At 50.2% G+C, this 24,593-nt stretch overlaps 7 protein-coding genes across 7 annotated transcripts; 3 read left to right on the top strand and 4 right to left on the bottom strand.

The window, feature by feature from the left end:
- Positions 1 to 319: 319 nt before the first annotated feature.
- Positions 320 to 4,318, top strand: N7515_005495 (hybrid sensor histidine kinase/response regulator; the record flags this gene model as incomplete). Its single annotated transcript, XM_056666239.1, has 2 exons — positions 320 to 3,961; positions 4,025 to 4,318. 2 exons carry the CDS (start codon positions 320 to 322, stop codon positions 4,316 to 4,318), a joined length of 3,936 nt encoding a protein of 1,311 aa, XP_056519835.1.
- A 220-nt stretch (positions 4,319 to 4,538) lies between these two features.
- Positions 4,539 to 7,143, bottom strand: exg2 (putative exo-beta-1,3-glucanase; the record flags this gene model as incomplete). The annotated part of the gene is made up of 2 exons (XM_056666238.1): positions 4,539 to 5,972; positions 6,022 to 7,143. The coding sequence occupies 2 exons, from the start codon at positions 7,141 to 7,143 to the stop codon at positions 4,539 to 4,541; spliced, it is 2,556 nt and encodes an 851-aa protein (XP_056519834.1).
- Positions 7,144 to 10,505: 3,362 nt separating this feature from the next.
- On the bottom strand, positions 10,506 to 12,560 carry N7515_005493 (serine/threonine-protein kinase; the record flags this gene model as incomplete). The annotated part of the gene is made up of 8 exons (XM_056666237.1): positions 10,506 to 11,067; positions 11,123 to 11,478; positions 11,540 to 11,608; positions 11,659 to 11,814; positions 11,871 to 12,075; positions 12,126 to 12,237; positions 12,293 to 12,415; positions 12,518 to 12,560. The coding sequence occupies 8 exons, from the start codon at positions 12,558 to 12,560 to the stop codon at positions 10,506 to 10,508; spliced, it is 1,626 nt and encodes a 541-aa protein (XP_056519833.1).
- Positions 12,561 to 14,805: 2,245 nt separating this feature from the next.
- N7515_005492 (V-type proton ATPase proteolipid subunit) lies at positions 14,806 to 15,628 on the bottom strand (the record flags this gene model as incomplete). The annotated part of the gene is made up of 5 exons (XM_056666236.1): positions 14,806 to 14,876; positions 14,935 to 15,038; positions 15,102 to 15,258; positions 15,362 to 15,491; positions 15,575 to 15,628. Coding segments are annotated over 5 exons (516 nt in total), but the record flags the coding sequence as incomplete, so codon positions are not given.
- Positions 15,629 to 16,678: 1,050 nt separating this feature from the next.
- Positions 16,679 to 20,870, top strand: N7515_005491 (uncharacterized protein; the record flags this gene model as incomplete). Its single annotated transcript, XM_056666235.1, has 5 exons — positions 16,679 to 16,914; positions 16,990 to 18,267; positions 18,323 to 19,043; positions 19,093 to 19,143; positions 19,191 to 20,870. The coding sequence occupies 5 exons, from the start codon at positions 16,679 to 16,681 to the stop codon at positions 20,868 to 20,870; spliced, it is 3,966 nt and encodes a 1,321-aa protein (XP_056519831.1).
- Positions 20,871 to 21,357: 487 nt separating this feature from the next.
- On the bottom strand, positions 21,358 to 21,702 carry N7515_005490 (mitochondrial 54S ribosomal protein bL33m; the record flags this gene model as incomplete). Its single annotated transcript, XM_056666234.1, has 2 exons — positions 21,358 to 21,527; positions 21,690 to 21,702. The coding sequence occupies 2 exons, from the start codon at positions 21,700 to 21,702 to the stop codon at positions 21,358 to 21,360; spliced, it is 183 nt and encodes a 60-aa protein (XP_056519830.1).
- A 1,684-nt stretch (positions 21,703 to 23,386) lies between these two features.
- Positions 23,387 to 24,583, top strand: N7515_005489 (endo alpha-1,4 polygalactosaminidase; the record flags this gene model as incomplete). Its single annotated transcript, XM_056666233.1, has 1 exon — positions 23,387 to 24,583. One exon carries the CDS (start codon positions 23,387 to 23,389, stop codon positions 24,581 to 24,583), a length of 1,197 nt encoding a protein of 398 aa, XP_056519829.1.
- Positions 24,584 to 24,593: the final 10 nt, after the last annotated feature.

Below are 24,593 nucleotides of genomic sequence, written 5' to 3'. Positions count from 1 at the left end.
GAGAAAGGTGACGCTAGGAAGGAAACCTTTCGGAAACCCCGCTTGAAGCATTAAACCCTTGGAGATCTTTCGATCTTGCACACACAGCCACATTTGGACCTCCTCATACACTACTTTTGGTGCTGGTGTGTTGAAAATACTCGATATGTGGTAGCTCCGACATTGCAAGTCTTATCTTAACCGCGTGGTTCGTCCTTAGCTGTCATTCCGTGAGCTGACCCGAGTAGCCCGCGCTAGTCAATTTGTCGCTGACATTCATGGTATAGCTAGTTCAAGACATTATCGATTGTCCTCTGCACCGTGGAGTGAATACTGAGAGATGTCTTTCCCGTCCGATGTGAAAGACATCGGCGATTGGACAGTGATCTTTGATGAGCCAAATGACGATGACAACAATGAGAAAAAAGAAGAAAGACTGTCCGACAGGAGGCGGACTCTCGCTCGAACGTTGTCAATACCGAAGAGCATGTGTATATTGTCGGAAAACAAGACGGAAGTATCAGCAGTAACCTCCGAGCTGGTCTCGCCGAGATTGCAACTGCCTCGATTAGGCACAGACTCTTCCGAGAGAGTCTTCCCGGTCCGCTCGGCTGTCTCGCTGGATTCGACGCCCTCGTCTGCCTTACAGACCCCTTCCTTTGATAGGCTCGAAACACCAATATCTCCTTTTTCGGACACATGGACTGCATGGCCTGCGGGTGAACCACCGGGCTTTCAGCAGAAGAATACACTTGGAAACGATGTCAATTCTGAGAAAGTGGACCAGGCAAGACCTGATTATTTGGCTGCATTGCATCAAAGCAGTGGCGGGAGCGAGGTCTCAATGGTGCCCAAGGATGAAACTACTGCCAGTCCTGATCCTGTTCTTGCGCAGTTGCGTAACACCGTGCAAAATGGTGGAGAGATACTCGGTTTCCGCGGCTTGAAGAAGGGGTCGCAATATCTGCAAGAGGATGACGATGGAAATCTCATTCAATCTTCTGGTGCACTGGTTGTGATCACCGAGTCCGGTGGTGAGTTGGGGGTGCAAATAGCCAGCAGCAACTGTCAGGAAATCATCGGGCGTTCTCCGGATGAACTCTTTGCTCTCCAGACATTCGGTGATATACTTCCTGTCTCGCTCCGGAGCAGCTTCCTTGCTCACGCTAAATTTATTTTGAGCGAAGACTACACCGTCGAACACTCCGGCCCTGAGATTTTTCTCTTGTCCGTGTTATTGTCTGACGGGGATGCTCGGAGCTTGTGGTGTACCATGCACACCAACAATCTTCACAAGGGATATGTTTTCTGCGAGTTCCAGCCCGAGGTTCGAGACACGGAGAGCAAAGCCGACTTTGAGAATTCTAAGGGTGAAACCACAACATCAGAAAAGCGAACCTTGGACATAACATCTGGGGCATTTTTCGAGCATGACGGCCGTTCAAAGAAGCAACACGAACCAAGTCCCAGGAGTATGGGAGGCCCAACAGAAAAACAGACGCTGGATATGACCTCGGGGGCATTCTTTGAGGATGAAAGTCCCCCATCGAAGACTTTTGACAGATGTACAGCCGATCTGCCAGATTCAACCGAACTCTTGAACAGCATCCCTCGGATTCTCCAGCAACTTGCAAGCGCTCAGACACTCGAAGTGCTTGTTAAACATTCCATCAACACTTTGCAAGATCTTATCAAGTTTGACAGAACAACGGTGTATCATTTCGACAGTGATCGTAATGGCATCGTGGTTGCAGATGAGATTGACCAATCGTCAGGCTCAACCTCTTATGAAAACATGAAGTTCCCGGAATCAACCTTCCCAGAAGCATTGAAAAGAGCATACGCGCACAACACTGTCTGCTTCTCTTGCGCTGGCAATAAAGGCACTGCAAGGCTCGTTTATCGATCTTCGGCCGACCATACGCCACTCGACATGTCAAATACCTACCTCTCTTCACCCCCTGGGCTCTCAACGACACATACAGACAATCCCGTCGAGGCGTGTTTGTCAATCCAAATAACTGTGTTTGGCAAGCTTTGGGGACTGATATCATGTCAGTCCTACAAGAGCCGCCAAACGCTTCACCCGCTCATCCAAAAGATGTGCTGGATTATAGCTGGGGCAGTGTCGAGCAACATTGAGCGGCTGTCCTACACTTTGCCGTTTCAGTTGCGAGAGACAAAAATGCCCGTAACCCCAGCTAGCACATCACAGGTCATCCAAACTCCAACTGGCGATTTGCTCAGTCTGTTTGGAGCAGACTACGCCGCGGCGTCAATCATGGGGGAGGCTAGAGTTTTGGGAAAGCCGACAGATTCCCAGGAAGTTCTGGCGTTATTCGAATACATGAAAGCCAAAGAGAATGACACTGTGTTCTGGTCGACCGACATCGCTGCTGATTTTGGGGATTTGAACTACTCGCGCGGCTTCCACCATCTTTCTGGCTTGCTTCACGTCCCGCTTTCGGTGGATGGGCACGACTTCATTATCTTTTTCAAAGCCAACTCGGAAGATCCGAGCATATCGTCTGATTTGGAGAGATCGAATGACCAGTGGACCTCGTCAGACTTTAGCAAGGCTTCTGTTCTTTCCTTGCTATATCGCACTTTCACGGATATTTGGCAGGAGAAGGAGACCACAATGCAAAACAACCAATTGATGAGGCTTTTGCTCGCCAACTCCGCGCACGAGTTCAGAACACCTCTCAATGCCATCATCAACTACTTGGAAATTGCTCTCGATGGTTCTCTGGATCAAGATACACGAGACCACATTTCTAGGTCGCACTCGGCATCGAAGTCATTGGTATATATCATCAACGACCTTCTAGATCTTACGAATGCCGAGAACGGACAGGCCTTGATAAAAGACGAGGCTTTCAATCTGTCGGAGACCCTGACTGAAGCAACAGATATCTTCTGGGAAGAAGCAAGACAGAAGCATATCGATCTTCAGGTGGTTCAACATGCAGTTCTGCCTCCTGTTCTCGGTGATCAACGACGAGTACGTCAAGTCATTACCAACTTGATCAGCAATGCTGTGCAGCACACGTCTGCTGGTGCAGTGACAATCGAGTCATGCGTCATACCCGGGCCGATATTACCTGGTCATATTTCCGTGGAAATAGCGATGCATGACACCGGCTGTGGAATGTCCCAAGAGACGGTCGAGACCTTGTTCTGTGAACTGGAACAAGTCTCCAACAAAGGATATATGCGACCCCCAAAGTCCTACGAACAAAACACAACTGGCCAAGCAGTGGAGAAAAGAAGCGTGCTTGGTCTAGGTCTCGCGCTGGTTGCCCGGATCGTCCGCAACATGAATGGACAGCTAAGCCTGAAATCCGAAGAAGGCAAGGGCAGCTGCTTCAAGATCAGACTTGAGTTCCCTCTTCCAAACGAAGACAGCCCTCAAACGCAGAATGCAGGTACTGCTTCAACAGAAGATGAAAGCAAACAAGAGTTAAGGCAAGATCATTTATCCCCAAACTGCACAGCGAACAAAAGGGAAGATACCATACCCTGTGAATGTGGTCAAACACCCGAATTCGCGTCAGGACAGACAACCACGAACGTCGACATCAGCTTGAAACCAAGTCAAACAACAAACTTCCCTCCATCCGACCAACAGTCCAAACAGTCCAAACCCAAACGACCAGCCAAACAACCGGATGAACCAATCCCTTCGCCATCAAGCATACCACTCCCAATAGCACCACCTGACAACCAACACACCGTGGACAACCAACACACCGCGGACAACCAACACACCGCGGACAACCAACACACCGCGGAACCAAGCAGAATGGACTGGAACCTCCACATCCTCGTTGCAGAAGACGACCCCATCAACAGCGCCATCCTTCAAAAACGCCTCGTGAAATTCGGACATACGGTGCACATGACGACGAACGGAAAAGAATGCGTAACAGCCTACAAGGCGGATCCCAGTCATTTCAATGCTATTCTGATGGATCTACAAGTATGTGCATATCTTCCTTCCCGACTCATTCTACAGAATTCTAACTTAAACCGGTAATTGCAGATGCCCATCGTCGACGGCCTAGCTGCAACAAAGATGATACGCGAGTACGAGCAGGAGGAACTAGCCAGTGAGACGGGGCCTGGATCCCGCATTCCTATTTTCGCGGTCTCGGCTTCCCTGCTTGAAGAGAATCGGCTGGTCTATATGGACTCGGGGTTTGATGGGTGGGTTATGAAGCCGATTGATTTTCAGAGGGTGGATCGGTTGCTTGGGGGTGTTAGGCTGCAGTGGGTGAGGAAGGAGACTGCTTATCAGGATGGGATGTGGGAGGAGGGTGGGTGGTTTGAGGCTTAGAGGAATGGTATGCCCGGACATGGTACGTTCAGGTCAATGGAGACCTTTTCAGGTTGAAATGATGACACGTCCGATGAGGGCGTTGAGATGTTCAGACTCTAAAGTAAATCTAAATCCAATGGTATCTAAGACATATAAAACACAGCAAAACATGCTAAACGACAAATGTGGCTGTACAAATACGAAATGAGAGGACTCCGTCTCTCAGAAGGTGCAAAGCTCAGTAACTCTCCACCGCGTCGGAGAAGTCAGGGAGCTTGTCTCCACACTTGAAGGCAGGTGAATAAGCCTTTTCAGGCATGTAGCCATTCTTCCACGCAGTGCGATAACTCCACTGCGCCGCCGACTCCGTCCGCCAGGTCCAATAGAACCACCCCATTGCAGTCTCGAAGGCGGACATCTGCGCTTCAGCATAAGTCTGCAAGAACTTCTTGTAATGATCCGAATACTTCGACGGATCCATATTGGCATCCGCGCAGCTGCAAGTCCCCTGACTGGCAGTGGGACAGTACGCCTTCAATGTGTCGGTGCTTGTATCGTACGTGCCCTCCCAGCGAGTGCCGCGACCAACATTGTTAACAAACTGCGCGCAGTCCGTATCCGCCTGCGACCATTCACCGCAAATAGTCGGTCCCCAGCCCGAAGTCGTGGTGTTGATCTCCTTCAGCATTGGGTACCAACTATTGCAGATTTTGTCCACCTTCGCCGTATGGTTCAAGGCGATCTCGGCCGTGTTGAAGGTGGTATACTGGTGGGTATCGAGGTACATATTGTCCGGATGGCTTTTGAACATATTATCCCACTTGTTCAAGTTCAAGAAGCCGTCATGGAGAACAATCGTAGCAGTGATACCGTTCTTGCGGACGAGCTTTGCTGCTTCGTCCGTCCAGTCTAGCACCTTCTCCACGGGCAGGGAGAGCATCAACGGTTCGTTGGCTAGGCCGTAGATCGTCACGACGTTCTTGTACCGATCCTGCGCAAAGAACTGGGATAGTTGGTCGTGGATCTCTAATGACCGTTTACGGTTGAGGTCACCGTCGGACCCGGCTAACCAGTTGATGCTCCCCTGCCGACCACTGTGGTTCCATCCGTTTTGACTGCCTGGGACGCCGTGGAGGTCGAGTTTTATCCGTAGTCCGTACTTCCGACACCATTCGATCGTGCGCAGGAGGTACCGCCAGGCAATCTTGGGGACGTAGGGGTCGCCTTCGTAGGTCTTTACGGCCCAGTAGGAGTAGGGGATTCGGACGTGGTCTAGGCCTGCGTCCCGGATTTCCTTTATGTCGGATTCGGTGATGAAGGTGGCGTAGTGTTTTTCGAGGGTACGGGCGGCTGAAGAGCTTCCGAGCTTCTTTGTCAAGGTGTACTCGTCGATTACCCCGTCCTTTGAGCCCCACCTTGTGAATAGGGAGGGGGTAATGAATGGCTCGATGGAGAGCCATCCTCCTAGATTCACGCCGCGAATGGGTCGGCTCCCGTACGGGAATGGTTCGTTGAGAGGGGGGACATCGTCGTTGGGTCTTGTTGAGTCATCCCATGCTGAGTCGATGCCCATGAGGGAGAGTCCACCCACTGTGGCGTTGGTGAAGGTTAGGTTGAAGCCGGTTGTCTCGTACCAGGAGAATGGGTCCAAGACTGTGCCTTTGGCGTAGCTCTAATCCATCGTTAACATATATCGTCTTCAGGCTATACTTGACACTCACGGGAATGCTATCACGGCTGATATCATCCAGGTTAGATGTAGGATCATCCGAAGAGGAGCTCGTACTCGAACTCTTCGAGTTCGAATCTGAACCTTTCTTCTTGGACACAACGACAGCAACCGGAATGATAATAGCCAACAACAGAGCCACAGCCAACAGACACGCCATAATGATACACCTTTTCCTAGACCAATTGGCCCAGAACTTCCAAGCCGGTGCTCCCCCACTCTCATAGCTCCCCTCCCAGCTATCCTCCTCCTTCCAATGCTCCGCCATAACCGGCCCACCACCGCCGCGCCGACGAACACGAGCATCAGAGCTATACCCTTCCTCCAGATGCGCACCAGACACAACCCGAGCGCCCGCATTATGCCTCGACCGACCCTTCAAGACCTCACCACCAAGCTCACCACCAGCAGCCGCAGCCATCGCAGCGCGTTTCCGCTCCCGCCTGCGTTCCCGACGTATCTCATCCGCCTCGCGAGCCTGTTCACGGCGCTCCATTTCCTCCTGCTCAGCAGCAAGCCGCGCCATCGCATCGGCGCTCAGAAGATGTGAAGCACTATTCGAAGACTCGGTACTGCGATGTTTCTTTTTCCTCGCCGGCGCAGCAGCAATAGCATCTAGTTCGCGCTCTCGCTCTCGCTCTCGTTGGCGCTCACGTTCCCGCCGCCTCCTCCTCCGCGCCTCCACCTCAGCATCCGTCTCGCCATCCCGAGTCCGTCGTTCTCGCATCGGACTCCCACTTCCCTCCCTCCGATACCCCCTTCCCGCATCGCGATCCCTATGCCGTTTCACAGGTGATCCCGGCGACTCCCTCGCCCTGGAACCCCTCCTTTCCCGTTCCCTTTCCCGATCTCTATCTCTCCGCCTCCCAGGCGAGCCATACGCAAGCGCCCCCTCTTCCTCGCGCCGTCTGCGCCTCCGTTCCCGGCGCTGCGCACGCTCTTCCTCGTACTCATCGCGCTCTAGATTATCATGCGAGTTTGACTCGTACTCGGTCTCGCGGAAACGATAGGCGGGACTGGACGTTGCGCCTTCGTCTTCTTCGTAGTGGCCGCGGATGTATTCACGGCGGCGGTCGCGATCTCGTCGGTCCCGGCTGTGGGATTGGCCGGGCATGCCGGTCTTTGTTGGTTTGGGGATGTTGTCAATCAGGGGGTTTGGTATGTGGGTTGCGCGTGGGAGGTGATCGGCTTGGTGGTGGTGGAGGAATGGGGGGGATGTAGTGGAGCTGGAGATGGGACGGAATGTAGTTGGGACCGGGCTGGTTGGAGATGAGATGAGTACACGTGGGATGTGCGTAGATGGGATTGTAGGAATTGGTTTGGTCTGAAGGTTCAGGTCGGAATTATAATTGACTGTGGTATTGTTGATGTTCCAGATGTCATTGTTTTGTTTTTCCCCACACGGGACGCTAATTATCTTGTTAGGTGAGGTGGCGTAGGTGGCTATGTGACTGTTGGCTTAGGAAATGCTGCGATTGCTGCCTAGGATATTTGAGAACTGTTATTTTCTATCTACCGTATTCACGGCGTATTGTTTATTTCCGTGTCTGTTTCTATAGTGTTTATAGTTGTGACATGGATCCATGGCTCGGGCTCGGGACACGAAACCTGCATACTACCGATCCATGGGCTGTATACGGCGTGAAAGCTTGGATCGAAGTCCTTCATCATCATACAAAAGACCAATATCCGCACCTGGGTAGTGCCCGTCAAATTCATTTTTCAACTTCTGTGCAGTTTCAGTTGAGAGCCACATGTATCTCTCCACCGTTCCCGGATTTGCTAGCCCGCCTCCACATGTACCTCGAGTTTCTTCGTGTTCATTACCACAGGGATATTGGCCATACCCGATCTCCATGTCATGGTAACTGACAGTGGGAGAGGCGAGATCATCTCTAGGCTCCAGATCAGTCTATAAGCCTGGTGCGGTGTATTCAAAGTCCTTGAAGTCGTGAAAGTCCGGGGGAGTTATGTCGTGCTCCTTCATGATTTCCTCAAGGTATTGTAGGTAGAATGGATTTTCACTTCGCCTGGCAGCCACATACAAGGATTCGGTGTAGGGGGGCTTCAAACTTCGGAATATCGAACCGTAATCACACATTATGCAAGTGATCGCAACTTGATGTCCCATGGACGGACACTTTCGAACCAGATCAGCTAAAGTGTTCGCAGAGGGCTTCACGGGCCACCATATGACCCACGGGAGGCAGTCCGAGTCATCGTCGATACCAGAGATATTATTGTTCATTATCATGCGGGCATTAATCGCAGTGCGAATCTCTCCGCACTCCAGTTCATTGCCTTGGCTGAGCAATTTACCTGGGAGGATAGCCCGTCCAGGGTTTGTTTCCAGCTGATAGGCCCACCATCTGGCGAAGGTTGTACTGTGATAAATGCCACGAAGAACACAATTGTATTCAAGTTCGGTTCTCAGCCTGCGTGGGTGCATTAGTCGACTGTATCGATCCACATTGCCCTCCCACGCGGCCATCTGTGTCTGAAGGCGCTTTTCAAGATTTGGGAGATCAGGCGGAAGAGGCATCCACAGTTGATCGGACTGGCCTGGGCCCAGTTCAGCGTAGTTCTCCATTCCGCTGATATCCTTCAAGCTGATATCTTGAAAGCCGATAAATCCATCTTCCTCGATGTCAATATCATCAGCAGTCGTCTCTGGTAAAATTTTTACCAGGGAGAACTCGCTGTCCCAAAGCCCATCGGGGCTTCATATCGCCATTCAGAAACGCAGGCGTTCGTGGGGTTTCAAGATGAACGGATCGAGAGAAATCTTCCATGACAGCATATCGTTGGGGGGCGGACATGATAATCTTGTAGATTTCGGCGTCTTTGTCAACTTCGCGGGATTCTTCCGCAATAGAAACGTCAGGCAAAAGGTCCAATTCTTTGTAGAGATCTGTATAGCATGCTGCAGCACACGCTCGGCCCACTTGATACCGCATAGACGGATACCGACGGGCGACTTCGCGATGTTTCTTCTGATGCAATGTCGGGATACCAGATATAGTACGGCTGAGTGGCAGGATTTTGCATATCGGGGATTATATCACTCATTATCAGGCGAGCATTGCGGGCGCGGGAAAATTGATGGGCCTGAGCATCGTCGCCGGAGCATAGCTCAAGAATTGCCGGGCTTGTTGCAAATTGAAGTGAATAACGAATCCCACGGATAACTGCTCTCTGATGCCAAAACGAGCTTAGATCGACGGGGAGATCCTCCCCCTTAGTTGCCGCAGCACATTGATAGGGCTCGCATGCAGGTATAGGTTTGCCGGAAGAGTCATACTCCTGCCTTCTTTTCGGTAGAACGATATTGTACTGGGTCATAAGGCTGATACCAGACTTTTCGGTAGCCGCCATTAGAAAATAGTATGTACGGGCAGTAGTGCCAGTGGCGCTGGTGCTGCGTGCAGTGACAAGTGGGCAAAATGAAGTTCAATGTTGAGGAAAAGGGGGGAAGTCAACTAGGTTCTCAAAGGACAGGATTACCTATGCTTCGACCAGAAAGTATTTATAGGCGAAGTAGATCGCACCGCAATTCTTGGGTTGTAATCTTTTCTCTCTATTTTGTGTTATTTTATTTTTCTTCTCATTTTCCACTCAGCTTTGACATTCAATAAGTCCATTCAATCGACGATGGCCGGAGAGTGATAGGCAAATGACCAAATTTGTTTCCAATCTGGGATATGATATACAGTGGAAGGAAGACCATTCCAGAACACACCATGTAACACCAGTGCAATCTATATACACTCCAGCAAATACAGAACGTTCAGGTTCATCAACGGGCAGGGTATGCAAACGCCGACAAGGTAAAAGGGGACAAAGCACCATAGTACAAGAAGAAAGAAAGACTATCACTGCGAAAGAAGAGGGCCGCAAGGGAACAGGTCGCCTGAGAAGGAATTGATGAGAAGTGAAAGTATTAAACATAAACAAGCGCCGGTCGGGTCATCAAGAGCTGCCGTGAGTATATATGGCTAGTAGAGAGAGAGAGAGGATGAGGAGGATGATGATAGAAAGAGAAAGAAAAAAACAATCAAGAAGGATATCGCATAGAACTGAAGATGAATTCTCGCTGTAACCGGGGAATCTAGGTCAATGAATGATAAAATATGCTTCGAGTACTGCGTCACTGCATCTCTTGCTGCAGACATCGAGGCAGAAATGCAATGCCGTGCAGAATGCATTCAGAGAGGGCAGCCTGTCTCCGGAAGGTCCCAGTAGGACGGGAGCCGGGACATGTCAGTGGCAACCGAGCCAAGAGGTAAACGCTGGCGTTCAATCACCGACCTCCTTGGATGCTAGCATTGATAGCATATATTCGTCTCCGAGCCATTCCAAACTCAACTGAGAGTTGGTAATCCATATGGAGCAAGGCCCGTATTATTGTGCAGTTATTTTGTCGGGGACAGCGCCAACAGCATGGGCGCGAAATGAGTTCCGCCAAATGGAAGGATTTCAGCTAATGATCTGTCTGGCTCCCTCCTTGCCGAGAACACCTGGCTCAGTGGGCTTGGGACTGCGGTCACGACCCTTTTTCCGACTGAAGAACGATAGCATGCCATTGGCTTGCTTTCCCTTGTCATCACCACTGTCCATTCCATCTGCCGCAGAACCGGAGGTATTGGCCAGCTCGCTCCAACTGCCATGTTCATTGAGAACCATTTGCACACCGCCACTTTTGCTCATTTGTCGGGTAGCACCGCGGTGTCGATTGGGTAGAGGCCGGTGGAAGGACGGAGCAGGCGGTGGTGAACCTGACACGCGGTTCGAAGGGGAGGGCGAGATGGGACCGCTCGCGGGATCATTGGGATCAAGTGTCTCGCTGACACTAGTTATGTTTTCAGTCGGCGGAGCACGGTAGTAGATGCCTTCGTATTGGGCAGAAGTTTCGTAATGGGAGGGATGCGTGCGATTAGATGGGTCGGGCTGGGAGAATTGGCGGGCATGTACGGTTGAGTTTGCTGCGGATGTGTTCCCTGAGGTTGTGGTGGCTATTGGAAGGCAGTCCTCAGGATTCCTGACGGGAATATTGTAAGCACAAGACGATCAAGTTTACCTCGAGGAGAACTCACGTGGCAGCGGCAATTGCATCCGCGGCATTGCCTTGGTAGTTGGTCAGGGTGTAGTCGAATGGCTCGAACATCGTCTCAATGAGACGGTGAAGCTCATCATCCCGAATTTCCTTGGCTGTGGCATCTTCCCTTAATTCGGCACGCGGCTTTTGTCTGCGCGCTCTAGCCTCTAAAGGAGCCTCTTCAAGAAGTAGCTCCTCCAGATCGTAAGTCGCATCGAAGTTGGTTTTGTCGCTTGATGGCCGGAATACTGGGGGAAATTTGTTTCCGCTCGAGGGCTTCAAAGTCGATCTCGGCGAAGAAAATGTGTCGGGTGAAGGTCTCGAATCCGATAGCGCCGATTCGTTGACTCCGATCTTTTTGCATTAACGCCCCCAATGCCCGCAAACAAGGCACTGAAACGGCGGGGTTGGTCACATAGTATTTCGGCTGGGCTTTTTTAATGCTTTCGCTCAAGGTTTCTTGGCTTCGGCCTTCAAATGGTCGCTGCGCTCGAGGTTAGACGGGAAAGAAGACTGGCAACAAATCCATCTCACCTTATTGTAGATGCATTCGTAAAAAGTCACACCTAATGACCACCAATCGACCTCAAAGGTATAACCCGTTCCTTCATAGACCTCAGGTGCTAGGTAGGCCAGCGTCCCTGACTTGCTCGTCAGAGGCTTGCCCGGTCGGTAATCTGATGCCACGTTCTGGAAAGGCATATTAGTCCCAATCTGCCTCAAGATGCAATTCCCGGAGGACTTACGAAATCAGCCAAATGAACATGTCCATCAGAATCCAACAGCACATTGTCGGGCTTTAAATCGCGGTGAATGATGCCCTGCGAGTGAATGTATCTCAGAGCACATCCAAGTTCCGCCATCCAAAACCGCACCGCGTCCTCCGTGAAGCATTTTCGGGAAATATGGAATCGAAGATCGCCGCCATTCATTAAATCAACGACAATATAGCTTGAATCCAGTCAGCGGTGGGTAAATAGGATCACCTCGGGTATACTCACATGTATTCCATGTCCTGGAAACTGTACCGCAAATTGCACAGGAACGGGTGGTTCAAATGCTCGAGCATTCTCCGTTCGCGAATTATATTTCGTACACTTTCCGAGCGAACCACTGATAAAAGTGTCAGTTCTAACACTCCGCACTCATCCTTGCGTCTCACACGAACCTTCTTCCTTGCGAATATATTTCAATGCGAATGTGAGGCCTGTGTCCTTTCGTTCGACGATTCTGACTTTTCCAAATGCACCCTTTCCAACGACTCGCAGGAGCCGGAAATGATTCAGGTTGACTGGTGGAAAGCGATCAGCGGCTTAATCAAGAGCATCCCCCGTTGTGATCCAGAAAGCCCCGAGCACTTCCTCCGGATCGAGATTCAGAGCATGTAACCTACCTGCGTCATTGCAAGACACCGGTTTTCCCTGAGTGTTTCCCATGGTGTGAGGATAAAGCGATGGGCGAAGTATTTAGAGTGAAATCGTCTCTTGTTCCAACATCACACTTGTCCAAAAACCTCCGTTCGAAAGGTGGGCGCGTCGGGAACGGTAGTCAGGCAATTGACAATCGTGGATGGTATGAGATTCCGGTGAATATCGAGCTTAAATCGCAATGTCCATTAGGTGACCGAATTCCGAAGGTAGAATCGCCGAGCGGGGGTCGAATGTTTCAGAGTCGGCGCAAGATGATCGATGTAGGTCCAGATATAAATCCACGGTCGAAACAAGACTTTCCAATGAAAGCCAGAAGACCACCGAAAGTTTCCAAGATAGATAAACAATATAAAGACCTCCAGTGTCGAGCCTGCAGTTTATGTATATCAAAAACAGGCCAAGGCCGGGGAGCTAAGGACGTCCGAGGCGCACGGGTTTCGGGTTTAATCAGGTACCACAGAAACGAAATGAGGATATCCCTTGAGCTGAAAGTCAAGAGAGACAAATTTGTCAAACGACAATAAGTCCCAAGAATAACCAACTCGGAAGTTGAAGCAGATGAAAGAAAGGGGATGAAGCGGGTGAGCGGTCTGGCAAAGGTGGCAGTAAATGCGGGCCAATCACGCGTGACGCGCAAGAAAATGGGGGAAAGGGGGAATGAAAGAAATGGACCCTTCACCCATTTCGTTACACTGGTTCTGGCCTGGGACGCCGCCGATCTACACTCTTCTGCTACTCTTCAAGACTAGTTGCTTTGTGGAAGATATTACCGGGGGTTGGCCCCGTTGTCCGTGCCTCTATGGTCTAGCACAGATGTCGGGAAGTCAAACAATTGCGTACATTGACGTCGATGTTTAGGACTTTCGGGGAGATATAGTCTTGGCATATCCACCGAGCTTCCCAGCAAACATCGGATTTGAAAAAAGGAGATGAGCCCGACGGAGGTGGAGAGCAGTTAGCCCTGGCCTGCTGGCCAGTTCGAACCTGGGGCCCGCTTCAATTGATGAGCGGAGATATTCGCTAAAAACAATGCACGGACTCTTTCGATTCGCCAGTGACTGGTCACTTATGATCCTAGACGAACATCTGGCGATCAAAATACAATTTGAAGGGTCTTTTTAGGGTTAAGGGGGTAAATAAGAATCGGCGTACTGCGGGTATTGGGAGATGTCCATGGCAGATCGCTATTTACGCAGTAGGTATTAAGCTGTCCAGTGTCACACCTTATGCCCCTACAAGATCCCTTCGCTTTGTTCGACTCAGTGTGCCGCAAAATCAGTCTTACTGTGAGTGTGGTGTCTGTCTTATTTCTCGCTCGATGGTGATTCCCTGGAAAGGGGTAAAGCGCCTAGGGTAGTTCGATCTTCGCATGATCGAACCAAGCAGGAAGCAAGCTAGAAGCACCTGCTGCAGTCGACTGATCATTGTTTGCCACGCGGGTGGTTTATCCTACTTCTCCCGATTTCTCGTGGCCGCCACGTTATTGACCGCCTTGGAGCCAAACACTGTTGTCTCGGGAACTGAGTTGCACAGAATGGCTCTGGAATGCTTGTAGAAAATTCGACGCGAGGTTCAATCTGATCCCTCACATGTAGCATTTTCTTGGCAGCTGGCTATCCTCGGCTCAAACCTGCATTCCAGGCGGGTCTTTTCATTTCCGCTCCACCAGTCCACTAGCGATATGCTAGACACGTACGCCGCCGCTCTGCATTCGAACAAGGAAGATTAGGCCAGGCCAGGCTCCTGCATATAAACTTACTCAATTTTCGTCTCTTACACAAAATGCAAAGGCAGATCGCTGGAATGGTCAACGTCCGGTTTGTTGATCGTATCAACAAGATATCCTTGAGCATCGAAACGACACAGAATATGACATCTTGTACTTGACCCCAGTACCTGATTCAAATCACGATTTTCAGGTGCGTATTGAGGATTTCCAAAGTCTCGATCTCGACAACTCCGATCAGTGGTCTCAACGTCTCATAACCGCTTACGCCCATATCAACCGGCGTCACCCTCTTGGAATTCCGTTTATCGTTAGTCAAGTCTGCAAACCAAAATGTACTTGGAATCATTCCAGAACCTAGCCCTCGGCTTCTTTCTAAGCGCGGCCCTGGTGCAAGGAGCGTCTATTCTGAACGTCGAACAGTGAGACAACTCCAGTGCCTTGAATTCTCGACAACTAGTGTACTAAGTATCCACGCAATCGATTCGAATCTGATCAGCAATGCCATGTCCGTGTATGGAACTCTCATATGCACTCCTCGACATTTTGTTTCGCGACCGAGTTCATGAGAAGGGCGACAATCAAACCGTATAGACCTTGGGCATGTGTTAGCTTCTCATTCTGCGTATTGCCAGAAGATGACCTCGTTCTCACCAAGAACTTCAGCGAAGATGAGTATTAGGATCATGCCAACATATAGTTTTGGCTGCAGAGCTGTTCCACGAACTCCCGCATCACCAACGACGCCAATAGCGAAACTAAATTCATGATAAAAGAATCATCTCAGCTATGTCTCGGGACCTATCTGTTACGCAACTTACCCAGATGCTAGGCCGGTAAGACCGACGGAGAGACCTGTACAAAGCTGTATCAAGCCTGTGTATAAGGGCAGATTCTGCTTCAGATCATTGGCCACAAGGACAGAAACGACTAAGCCATAGATCCCGATAATGCCAGCCATTACAACCGGGACTATATCTATCAAACCGGATTAGCGTTGCATTCTCAAATCATCAGAATGACTTATATTAACGGTAACACCATTCTGTGAAGTCTTCCGCCGATATCGAACGTGACATACTCTTTACAACTAAGTCGGGTCGCGAGACGGCCGTCGAGCAAACGCCACCGCCGGCCTTAGCAGTTCCATAGGCAGCTCCGAAGCAAGTGAAGACAATTGCGCAGACGCATCCCATAGAGCCGACAAATGGCTAGGGGTCTTAGAGGTTAGCCACTTGAGTCGGGATAGCGGGTTTAGATACAGTGGGGGACGAGTGCATAGGCTTTAGCTAACACTCAGGTCATCGACGTCAGCCACGAGGGAGGGCGAACTCACGGCATAGACAGGACTAAATGGAGATTTAGTGAGTATTGTTCAAATAAAGGAATTAAGCGTAGAGAATCAAATTGTAGTAGAAAGGGACCAGATGAAATGCCCGGCTTCCACGAACTTTTGCTTACCACAATTCTGAAGACATTCTGCTGCTTGATTGATTATTGAGCGCTTGAGGCGGACAGCTTAAGTGAGATATTAGAAGACAAGAAAACAATCTTGAAAGACTGTTATCGACGTTACCGCAAATAACTGAGAGATGTTTGAGTAGCAAAATTGGGCCGACTGAGACTTAATCTCTTAAGCATCTGAGATGGGCGCAGTCAGCTTGATAGGGTGACCGCCGCAAGGTTCTGAAACCCTTGTCACTGCCGTCGGAAGCCCAGATCAGGGACTCAAAGGCTTGGAATGCGCCCACTAAGCCAACGGATGATCCTTGTCGGCTGGGCGCGCCCAGGGGTCGAAGGTGTTGTAAAACAGAGAATAGGCAAACAGTTAAGGTAGTCATGTCACATGGTACACATGTGAGGCTGAAACTAGTCGTTTCAACTTTCTACTTTGACTTTCAAGAAACCTAATTTCTGCTTGGCTCACATGAGGCTATCACTTTAAGAGTAAACAGTCAACGCATTTAAGTCTCCACCTTTGCAACTCTTATAACAACTAGCCTAGGGCGTGCTTTTGCAATGAAAGAAGTCACACGGTCGCTGAATTGCACCATTTTAGATGTACACAGTACCTATACAGTACACATTCGAGCAACCCCTGGAATATATGACGCACATCTCGAGTCTGATAAGCCCTTTTGGCCAACTGGGTGGTAGTTTCAGGTGAGGGTCTTGCACTCCTAAGCCTTAAACTGGAGCTGGTGTGACATGTCGATGGAGTCCTTATCTAGGTGTAGTTACCTGCAATGATACCTACGAAGTAGTTAGGGTGTAGTCGAGTCACGGGGTGGCTCCTTCCTTGACTAGAGTTCCTCGACGTCAATATGATCTCCATTTAGGACCCCGCATCAATTCTTCTCTTCTCATCTTCTTCATCAGTCCTAATTGATGTATCATCATGGAGAGCTCGGAAAAGCTTATACCGCTCTTGCGGCGCCCAGAGAGCTCTGGGATTGATGCTATTGATGCCGAATGTTTCTCCTTTACCAAGCCTGCCTTGCACAAGCCATTCTCTTTGCGAAACGTTTCCAAACAGACCCACGTTACGCAACCTGCGATTGAAAACCCCGAATCTGCAAAAGAAGCAGCGAACAGGGAGACGGGTCCAGATCGTCAACAACTTCAGAGAGATCCGTATGTAGTTGACCCATTGTCTGTATGGTGAAAGTTATTAGTCGCAATAAATTGACTTGGCTTCCATCATCGCAGGGCTGGCAAAGAAGCGATGCCCCATAGCGGAACTCCTCCGAGTCAACATTTGCTTCAACGCTCTGCGAGGCGGCTCTCGACAGCGGCTAACTCTGGTAAAGAAAGTGGCAGCTGTTCTGTCACCGGAAATCCAAACCAGAGCCCTACACAGCAACAGGCTGGGGGACTTGATGCCCAGCTGAACGAGCGCACCACAGCCGATATGCCTCGAGGGATATCTGGCCCTGCAGCGAGGATATCTGACCCGAGCCAAGATGTTGTTGACGATACCGAAAAGGCCAGTGAAGCAGGGCCTGCATTACCCAAATCTCCCCCGAGGCAAAAGCCTCGTCGGGAGAAGCAAGGTGTTTTTGAGAAACCGTCCTCTCGTGTGCCCCTTAGGCCAATTCGTTGCCAGCCGCAGGCTTCCAAGCGAAACAACACCTCTGAGAAGGGAGCCTCTGTTATAGCCCACGCGCCGGTCGATGGTAAGAAGAACAACGTCCAACTAAGTGAGGATGACCTCTTTGGACTTCTTATCGCGAGGGTGAAACAGCGAGAGGAGAGCGAGCAGGCGGCAACACTTATCCAGCAGCAGATGCAGAAGAACAATGAAATTCTGAAGGAAGAGAATCTCAGCCTGCAGGATCAGCTCAAAACGTGCCAAGGACAACTCGCCAAAACGTCTTCCGAGTCACGATCCCAACGGGCACAGATAGACAAGTGGAAGACAAAGCTTGGTGTATTACAGGGTGTCCTCAACGAAGTCGGACGTGAGTACGGCAGGGTCCAAGAGCAAGCCAGAGAATTGAAGGAAGCATCGGTTTCTCTTGGTAGAGAGAAAGACGAAATCCAGTCCAGTTTAGACAAGATTAGGTTGCAACTTTCAGAACGACTTGAAGGCCAGCGCAACAAACTTTCAAACTCAGAGGAGACGGTTGCCAGACTGAGAGAAGCGCTGGACCACTCAAAGGAAAGGGAGGATCTGATCAAGACCCAGTTATCCAATGAGAAGAAGCGAATCATCACTCTCGAGACCTACATCCAGAATGAGTCCCAGAGTCAAGCGCGATACATGGCCCTTGTCAGAAATGACCAGCGTAAAATGTCAGAGAAGCTTAACTCTGCCTGCGAGTTGTACGCCACATCTTGTGTCAAATCGCAGGAAAATATCCTGTCGAAACTCGGTCCCGCACTTGAAAACTGTGTAGGGTCAGTTGAAGGGCTGAAGGAGCAATTTTCTACGGAAAGGGTAGATAGCCAATCCTTGACCAGTAGCGTCGGGGAGGCTGCCGCACGGTAAGTTTCGTGCACATATGATATTGAGAAATCACCAGGCTGATTGAGACTCTAGGTTCAACTCCCTGGCAGCACAGGTTTCAAGTGACGTCGATCGAAGTACGGAGATGAACAAACATGTGTTTCAAGCCCTCCAGGACGCCCTGCAAGCGATTGAGACTAACCTCGGTCCAAATTCGTCAATCTTTACGCAGCTCGCTAATAGTGAGAGCTGCTATGGGAATTTGCAACGACAGCTGCAGGTCGTTGAACCGACGCTCAGCAGTCTCGGTGCCTCTGTCAAAGCGGTTGAGTCTACGGAAACAGAACTTATGCGTGGCTTAGAAATGTTTGGCCAGAAGCTTTCCGAAGCTCAAATTCCCGCAGGGAATCCTACCCTGGAGATGGAGATCTCCAATAAGTTTGCTGAAAATACACAGTTGCAACTCCGGTTGCAGGAAACTTCGTTTGAAATCGAAACTCTGCGGAAGCAGCTTGCGAAGACGTCGTCTGAAAACCAACATCTCCAGGATGTCCTTACCGAGACGGCTACCAATGAACAAACATTCAAGAGTAAGAATGCCCGCCTGGAAATTGAGAAGACGGCGTTGCGGGGCGAGCTTCAGATGCTTGAGCAGAGACTCCGAGAAGAGCTGCGAAACGACAGCATCAAGTTGCAGAATCAGATGACAACGAAATTCGAAGAACAGATCAGGGAACTTGAGGCAGAAAAGTCGGGACTGAAGAGAGATTGTGATCGCCTCCAGGCTCAGGTTACAAGTATCCGAAGCTCCTTGGTAAGTTCGTGACTCCCAATTAAGAGATTGGATGACTGACGGCTTGGAGGCCGAAACCGAGACGGCAGCCGACAATCAGCGACGCGAGAAAGATCTCGAGGTAGGCAATTCTGGTGGTACTTTGCTGCCCTATACTCATGAGTGCAGCTCCAGGAAACACGGAAGGCCGTTACGAAGCTGACCGATACTTGCGCAACCTACGCCACAACGGCCAAGGACAATGAGATTCAGTTACAGTTGTTGAAGAGCTCCACGAGCGCACTTCAAGTAGAAAATGACAAACTCGGTGCGCAATATGAACAAACGAAGGAGAGGATCATCGAGCTCGAAGAAAGTCTGGCATTGAAGACTGAGTCTGAAATATCGAAAGCGAAAGTAGCACAAGAAGCAGAAGAGAGGGCCAAGGTACTTGAGCGTGAAATGGCTCAAGCCAAAGAGGAGCTCGCATTGATGAATGAGAAGTTTACTATTCTCAAGGCCCGGTCGTCTGCTTTAGAGAAAGTTGGAGAGGAGTCTGATGGGGAGATTGTTTCACTGCTCCGCCGTGCCCAAGAGGCAGAAAGTTGGCAAGCGACTATAAGAGCAGGGTTTGCGAAGGTGATCGAGGTCCATTCCGATGAACCGTTTGAACAGACGTGGCAAAAGCTAGAGAAGATCCTTCAGTCCTCTCTTGTTCAGTGCGGTGCCACCCGCGATGGGTTTCATCCAGAGCCTCAAGCTATGGGTGATACGGATCCGACTGGAAACAGCAACCAACGGCTGAACCCAGGAGAAGGTAAACAGGGAGACATCTTCAAGGTTGGCGATTTAAACCAGGACGGCAAGCTCGCTGAACCCACGCAGATGGATCAACCTATGTCACTGAAAGTTGATGGCCCCTCTAAGTCGATGTTAAAACGTGGTGATTGTGTTGACTCACTACCAAAGTTCCCTGCGGGGTTTGGTAACATTGTTCCGTTCTCAAGTGTTCATGATGTTCATGACAGACTTTCCCGGGAAGACAGTTTGTCACTATTCAATGATCCTGCTGAGCTTGAGATGTTGTTCATGTCGACACCCGACCTCCAAGGCGGGTCGACGCCGGGTGAAGCCCTTAAAAAAGCGCAAGAAACTCGCACGCTTCCAGGCCAGTCTCTTACGAGGAGCCGAGATACTATGGAGACCAGTGCCGCTCTCGAAAGGCAACATGTTGGGACCGTTGGGACCATTGACAGTGCGAGCGAAAGGCCTCAGTCAGAGATTGAGAAGCCTGACGAATCCGCAAAGACAGAACCACGCAATACCAAACATAAAGTTGTCAGCTTTGAGGGAACGCAAGTTGTCACGCAGACAGAGGTTGGCAGAGCGCGACGAATGTCAGACACAAATGACAACAGCTCCGGGAGAGGCTCTGAGACCAAAGAGGCAAAGAAAACACAAAAACGAACTTACAGTCGTCTTCGCCAGTCCGTGACGCAGGAAGAAACGTCTATTGAAGCAACCACAGATGTCCAGGCTGCTAACCAATCTATGGCGGGAACGGAATCAGCCAATAATGAGCACGCTTCCAACGTGAATCCAAGGCCCTCAAAGAGATTGCGCAATGCCGGTAAAGGCCTGGAGCGGCGACTGAGTCCGAAGGGACTGGCCTCAGGCAGTAGCAGGAGCAACGCAGCCGACAAGGGAAGTACCACGCGAGGCCGTGGCAGACGCCGCACTCGAGGTATGATGTCGGACACTTCGATGGAAGAGCCAGCTAATGATAGAAAGGGGACCGATATGACCAGCGCTTCAGCCAAGACGCTGGCTGAGCATGTCAATGCCAAGGGGACGACGTCGTTCAAATAATGTTATAGCCTGATAATGTTAACCAATTCCAGGTATTGGTTATATCCAAAGCAAGGTGTGTTCGACACCTTCCATTGATACAGGGGAATCTGTGGTCCTCATGAACAAACCGAGGACACGAGCGTCTGAGCAGATTTCACGAATGGGATGGTACTGTTGTGGAGTATTGGGATATTTATTTAATTTCATTGAGGTATCCAAAGCTGTATTGCGCTTAACGCCAAAATCAATGCTCCGACAAAGGAGGTTTACCCCAAAGATCTGGAGAAACCATGTAAACCAGTTTCCCACTGGATTCCCATAAATAATGTACACACAGGGCTCATCCCCTCAACCCAGTCCTCGCATCCTCCAAGTCCGCACGCAGAGTCACCGGGTGTCGTTTGTCGGGCATATCGGAAATAAGAACACAGTGAGATAGGCGAGATTCAGCTCGAGTTGGTAGAAAGCGTCTCGTGCCTCGAGACAAGTCAATCAAGCGATCAACCTATTTATTCTTTCCACCCTTGGTCGCCTCAAGGAAAAGCACCTGCTTCTTTACGACAGGATCGTACTTCATCATGCTGAGAGGGCGGTGCGCACGCGGACGAATAAGTGTGCGGTAGTAGCCCGTCATGGCCATGGATATCAGCCGGACGGCAATGGTACGGGACTTTGCTGTGACAGGCAAAAAAGACGATGTTAGCAATTGGCCGCAATAAATCCGGGGGTTACGCTTTGCTGCGCTGTGGTTGTCCTTTTCCCTCTTGATCTCGGGCACGCGGGGATTTTTGCAGATTGCAGTTGATTGTGCGATTATCCAGGGGTCTTTTTACGTACCTTTCTTGGCCATCTTGGGCGTCTCGGAGTGTCTGGTCGAGGTGTCGCTGCGGAATAATTTGCTGTGTCGGAGGTGAAGTTCAATTCCGATGGTCACGTGGATTGTGCTTAGTCAATTTCTGCCTCAGGTTTGAGAAGGTGTCCAGGTCACGTGGGTCCACTGGCGACAATGTTGGCGACAATCGGGACTCGGGAGATCAACATGTTCTAACTTCCTTGGGAACTATTCTTTGAGCGTTGGCTCTGGCATTGCGAAGACGAGGCTCCAAGCGGGCGAGGGTTTACGGGGCTGGATGGAAGCGTAACAAGCGTTTGAGGGAAGATCTTAGATCACGTTGGGAAAAAAGACCTGATATGAGATAGTATAGGCCAATAGGGAGTTAACTCGGGATTGCATATTCGATGGGTCTTATTTAGAACAGGTAATAGGCGTTTGAGTGTTCTATCACCGTGTCTTGACGATACTTAGGGCTAATCTTAAATACCCAAGTCTCCTGCATACGCAGGCGGCAGCGGCCTATGCTCTATCTTTCGATTCCGAAGGGAGAGACTGTAGAAATAGGACAAAAGAGGAAAAGCATAGTATGAGAATTGTGTAGCACCGTATGTTTCTCAAAGAGATGAGCATGTTGTGTCTCAGGACTCCGTACTTGTACTGTGTAGCTAAGCGCCGCCAGTAATTTCCCAAGGCAAACGAGATTATCAACATGCTACATGATATAAAGCCACACTTTCACAGGTACAAAGACACATAAGCCATGTCCTGAGGGGTATTTCCGTACTATTGGTTCAAAAATGCTGAGGCTTGAGACTATTGCCGATGACATCGGGTATTTTGTACGATTTCCTATGTGGGGAATGTTTGCCTCCTACATGTCCTTTTACACTAAGATTGAAATTCTCCGAACTGCATTTCTCCAGCTTGAGCCATGTGTTAACTATGCTACGTGTTAGATAGGTACGTAGATGGAAATCAGGACTTCATATCCCATAGCGCTTCATAGATCTCCATCTGTGTCTGATAAATTAAAGACGACACTAACGACACCACCGAACACTCCGATTGGGCCAAGTCGACCCTACTGAAATTCCTTTCTAGACTGCTCCACCAGACAGGTCCGATGCATGATTTTACTGAAAGAAGTGCCGAGAGGAATGTGTCTAGAATGTCCGCCAACGAACGGGATAGATCAAGCGCAAGGCATTTCTTGGCGGATGTTTCATCTATCCCAAACACACCCCCCACCCCCGGTCTGACTTGCCGCAAGTTCTCATACGAACTGGCTCGAGCCCTCCCTCCTACTGGTCTGATCAGCAGGTTGATGGTTTTGTCTTTTGCTTGGCTTTGCTTGGCATCGTTTAACGTCGCCCGCTAGTGGTTCCACCATCTCAGGGCAGAGTTCACTAACCCCCGGCTTCTAGGATCGGGCCCCAGTCTTATATCTCCGATCTCATGGGATCCTGTGGAAATATGAAACTGCGTCATGCAGGGTGCTCCGGATATATCATTTCCTCTTCTATCCCATGTCGAGGACTATAAGTATTAGTCCTCTAGCCATGGTGTTCACCGTTCCACCCTCACTATTTTCCAGTATCTCCTTTTGCTGACACTTGCCGGATTCGAGTTGTCTTTACGTTCCTTTCTATATACACATTCATTTCTAAAACTTGCTTTTACAAGCATCAATTCCACCAAAATGATGACTTCCCCCCGCAATTTCAGCTGGCAGGTCCTGGCGGCCTACAAAAGCCTCTTGGCGTGCGGTGCACTCCTCTTCTTCCTCGCCATCGGGATGGATCTCCGAGCTGAGCTCGGAGCTGGAACCAACGAGAAGAAGATATTGAAGCGCGACTCCACCAGCACCGGAGACGCGGCCATATGGCAGCCCACAGCCGGCGTCAAATGGCAGATCCAACTAGTCGACACCGTCGAGGATACCAGCGTGGACGCGGACATCTGGGACATCGACCTCTTCGAAAACACAGCCGAGACAATCACCACTCTCCAGGGCAAAGGACATAAAGTCATTTGCTATTTCTCCGCAGGCACCTACGAGGACTGGCGCTCAGATAAAGACAAATTTAACTCTGCGGACCTTGGCAGCGACCTGGATGAATGGGCCGGCGAGAAATGGCTGAATATCAAGTCTGACGGTGTTCGCTCGGTTATGCAGTCTCGCCTGGACATGGCGAAGGAGAAGGGCTGTGATGGAGTTGATCCGGACAATATTGATGCGTACGGCAATGAGAATGGCCTTGGGCTGACTGAGGCTGACTCGATTGCGTATTTGTCTTTCCTTGCTGATGAGTCGCATTCTCGTGGCATGTCTATTGGACTGAAGAATGGGGGCGATATCATTGGCTCGGTCATTGATAAGATGCAGTGGTCGGTTAATGAGCAATGTGCGGAGTATAATGAGTGTGATGTCTATGCTGCTTTTACGGAGGTTAATAAGCCGGTTTTCCATATCGAGTACTCTGATGTGACCATTGATGCTGTCAACTCTGGCAGCGGGGATGCCGACGCTGACAAGGATGATACGGAGACCGGCACCGGCTCTGATGCTACCACCGCTGGGACAGGAAGTGATGTTGACGAGGCAAGCAGCATAGAGGGTGGCGCCAGTACCAACGCTGAGGACGGAGATGATGAGGAGGATGAGGAGGACGATGATGATAACGATGACGAGGACAATGAGGACAACGACGCTAGGCCCCACAGAAATGGCAAGCAAAGACACAGGCACACCCACCGACACGACTACCGCAAGCTCAGAGCCAGAGCCGTCCTGTCATCTGCGTTGAAAAACTCGGCCTGCAACGCAGCCAACTCCGACAAGTTCTCCACTGTCATCAAGAACATGAACCTCGATGCCTGGGTTGAGTATTGCTAGTCAGTGTGTT

The sequence above is a fragment of the Penicillium bovifimosum genome (genome assembly GCF_028826915.1).
Source record: "Penicillium bovifimosum strain IBT 22155 chromosome Unknown utg000005l_segment0_segment0, whole genome shotgun sequence".
Lineage (NCBI taxonomy): Eukaryota > Fungi > Ascomycota > Eurotiomycetes > Eurotiales > Aspergillaceae > Penicillium > Penicillium bovifimosum.
The sequence above is the reverse complement of the archived record's forward strand: the minus strand, read 5'-3'. Positions and strand labels throughout refer to the sequence as shown.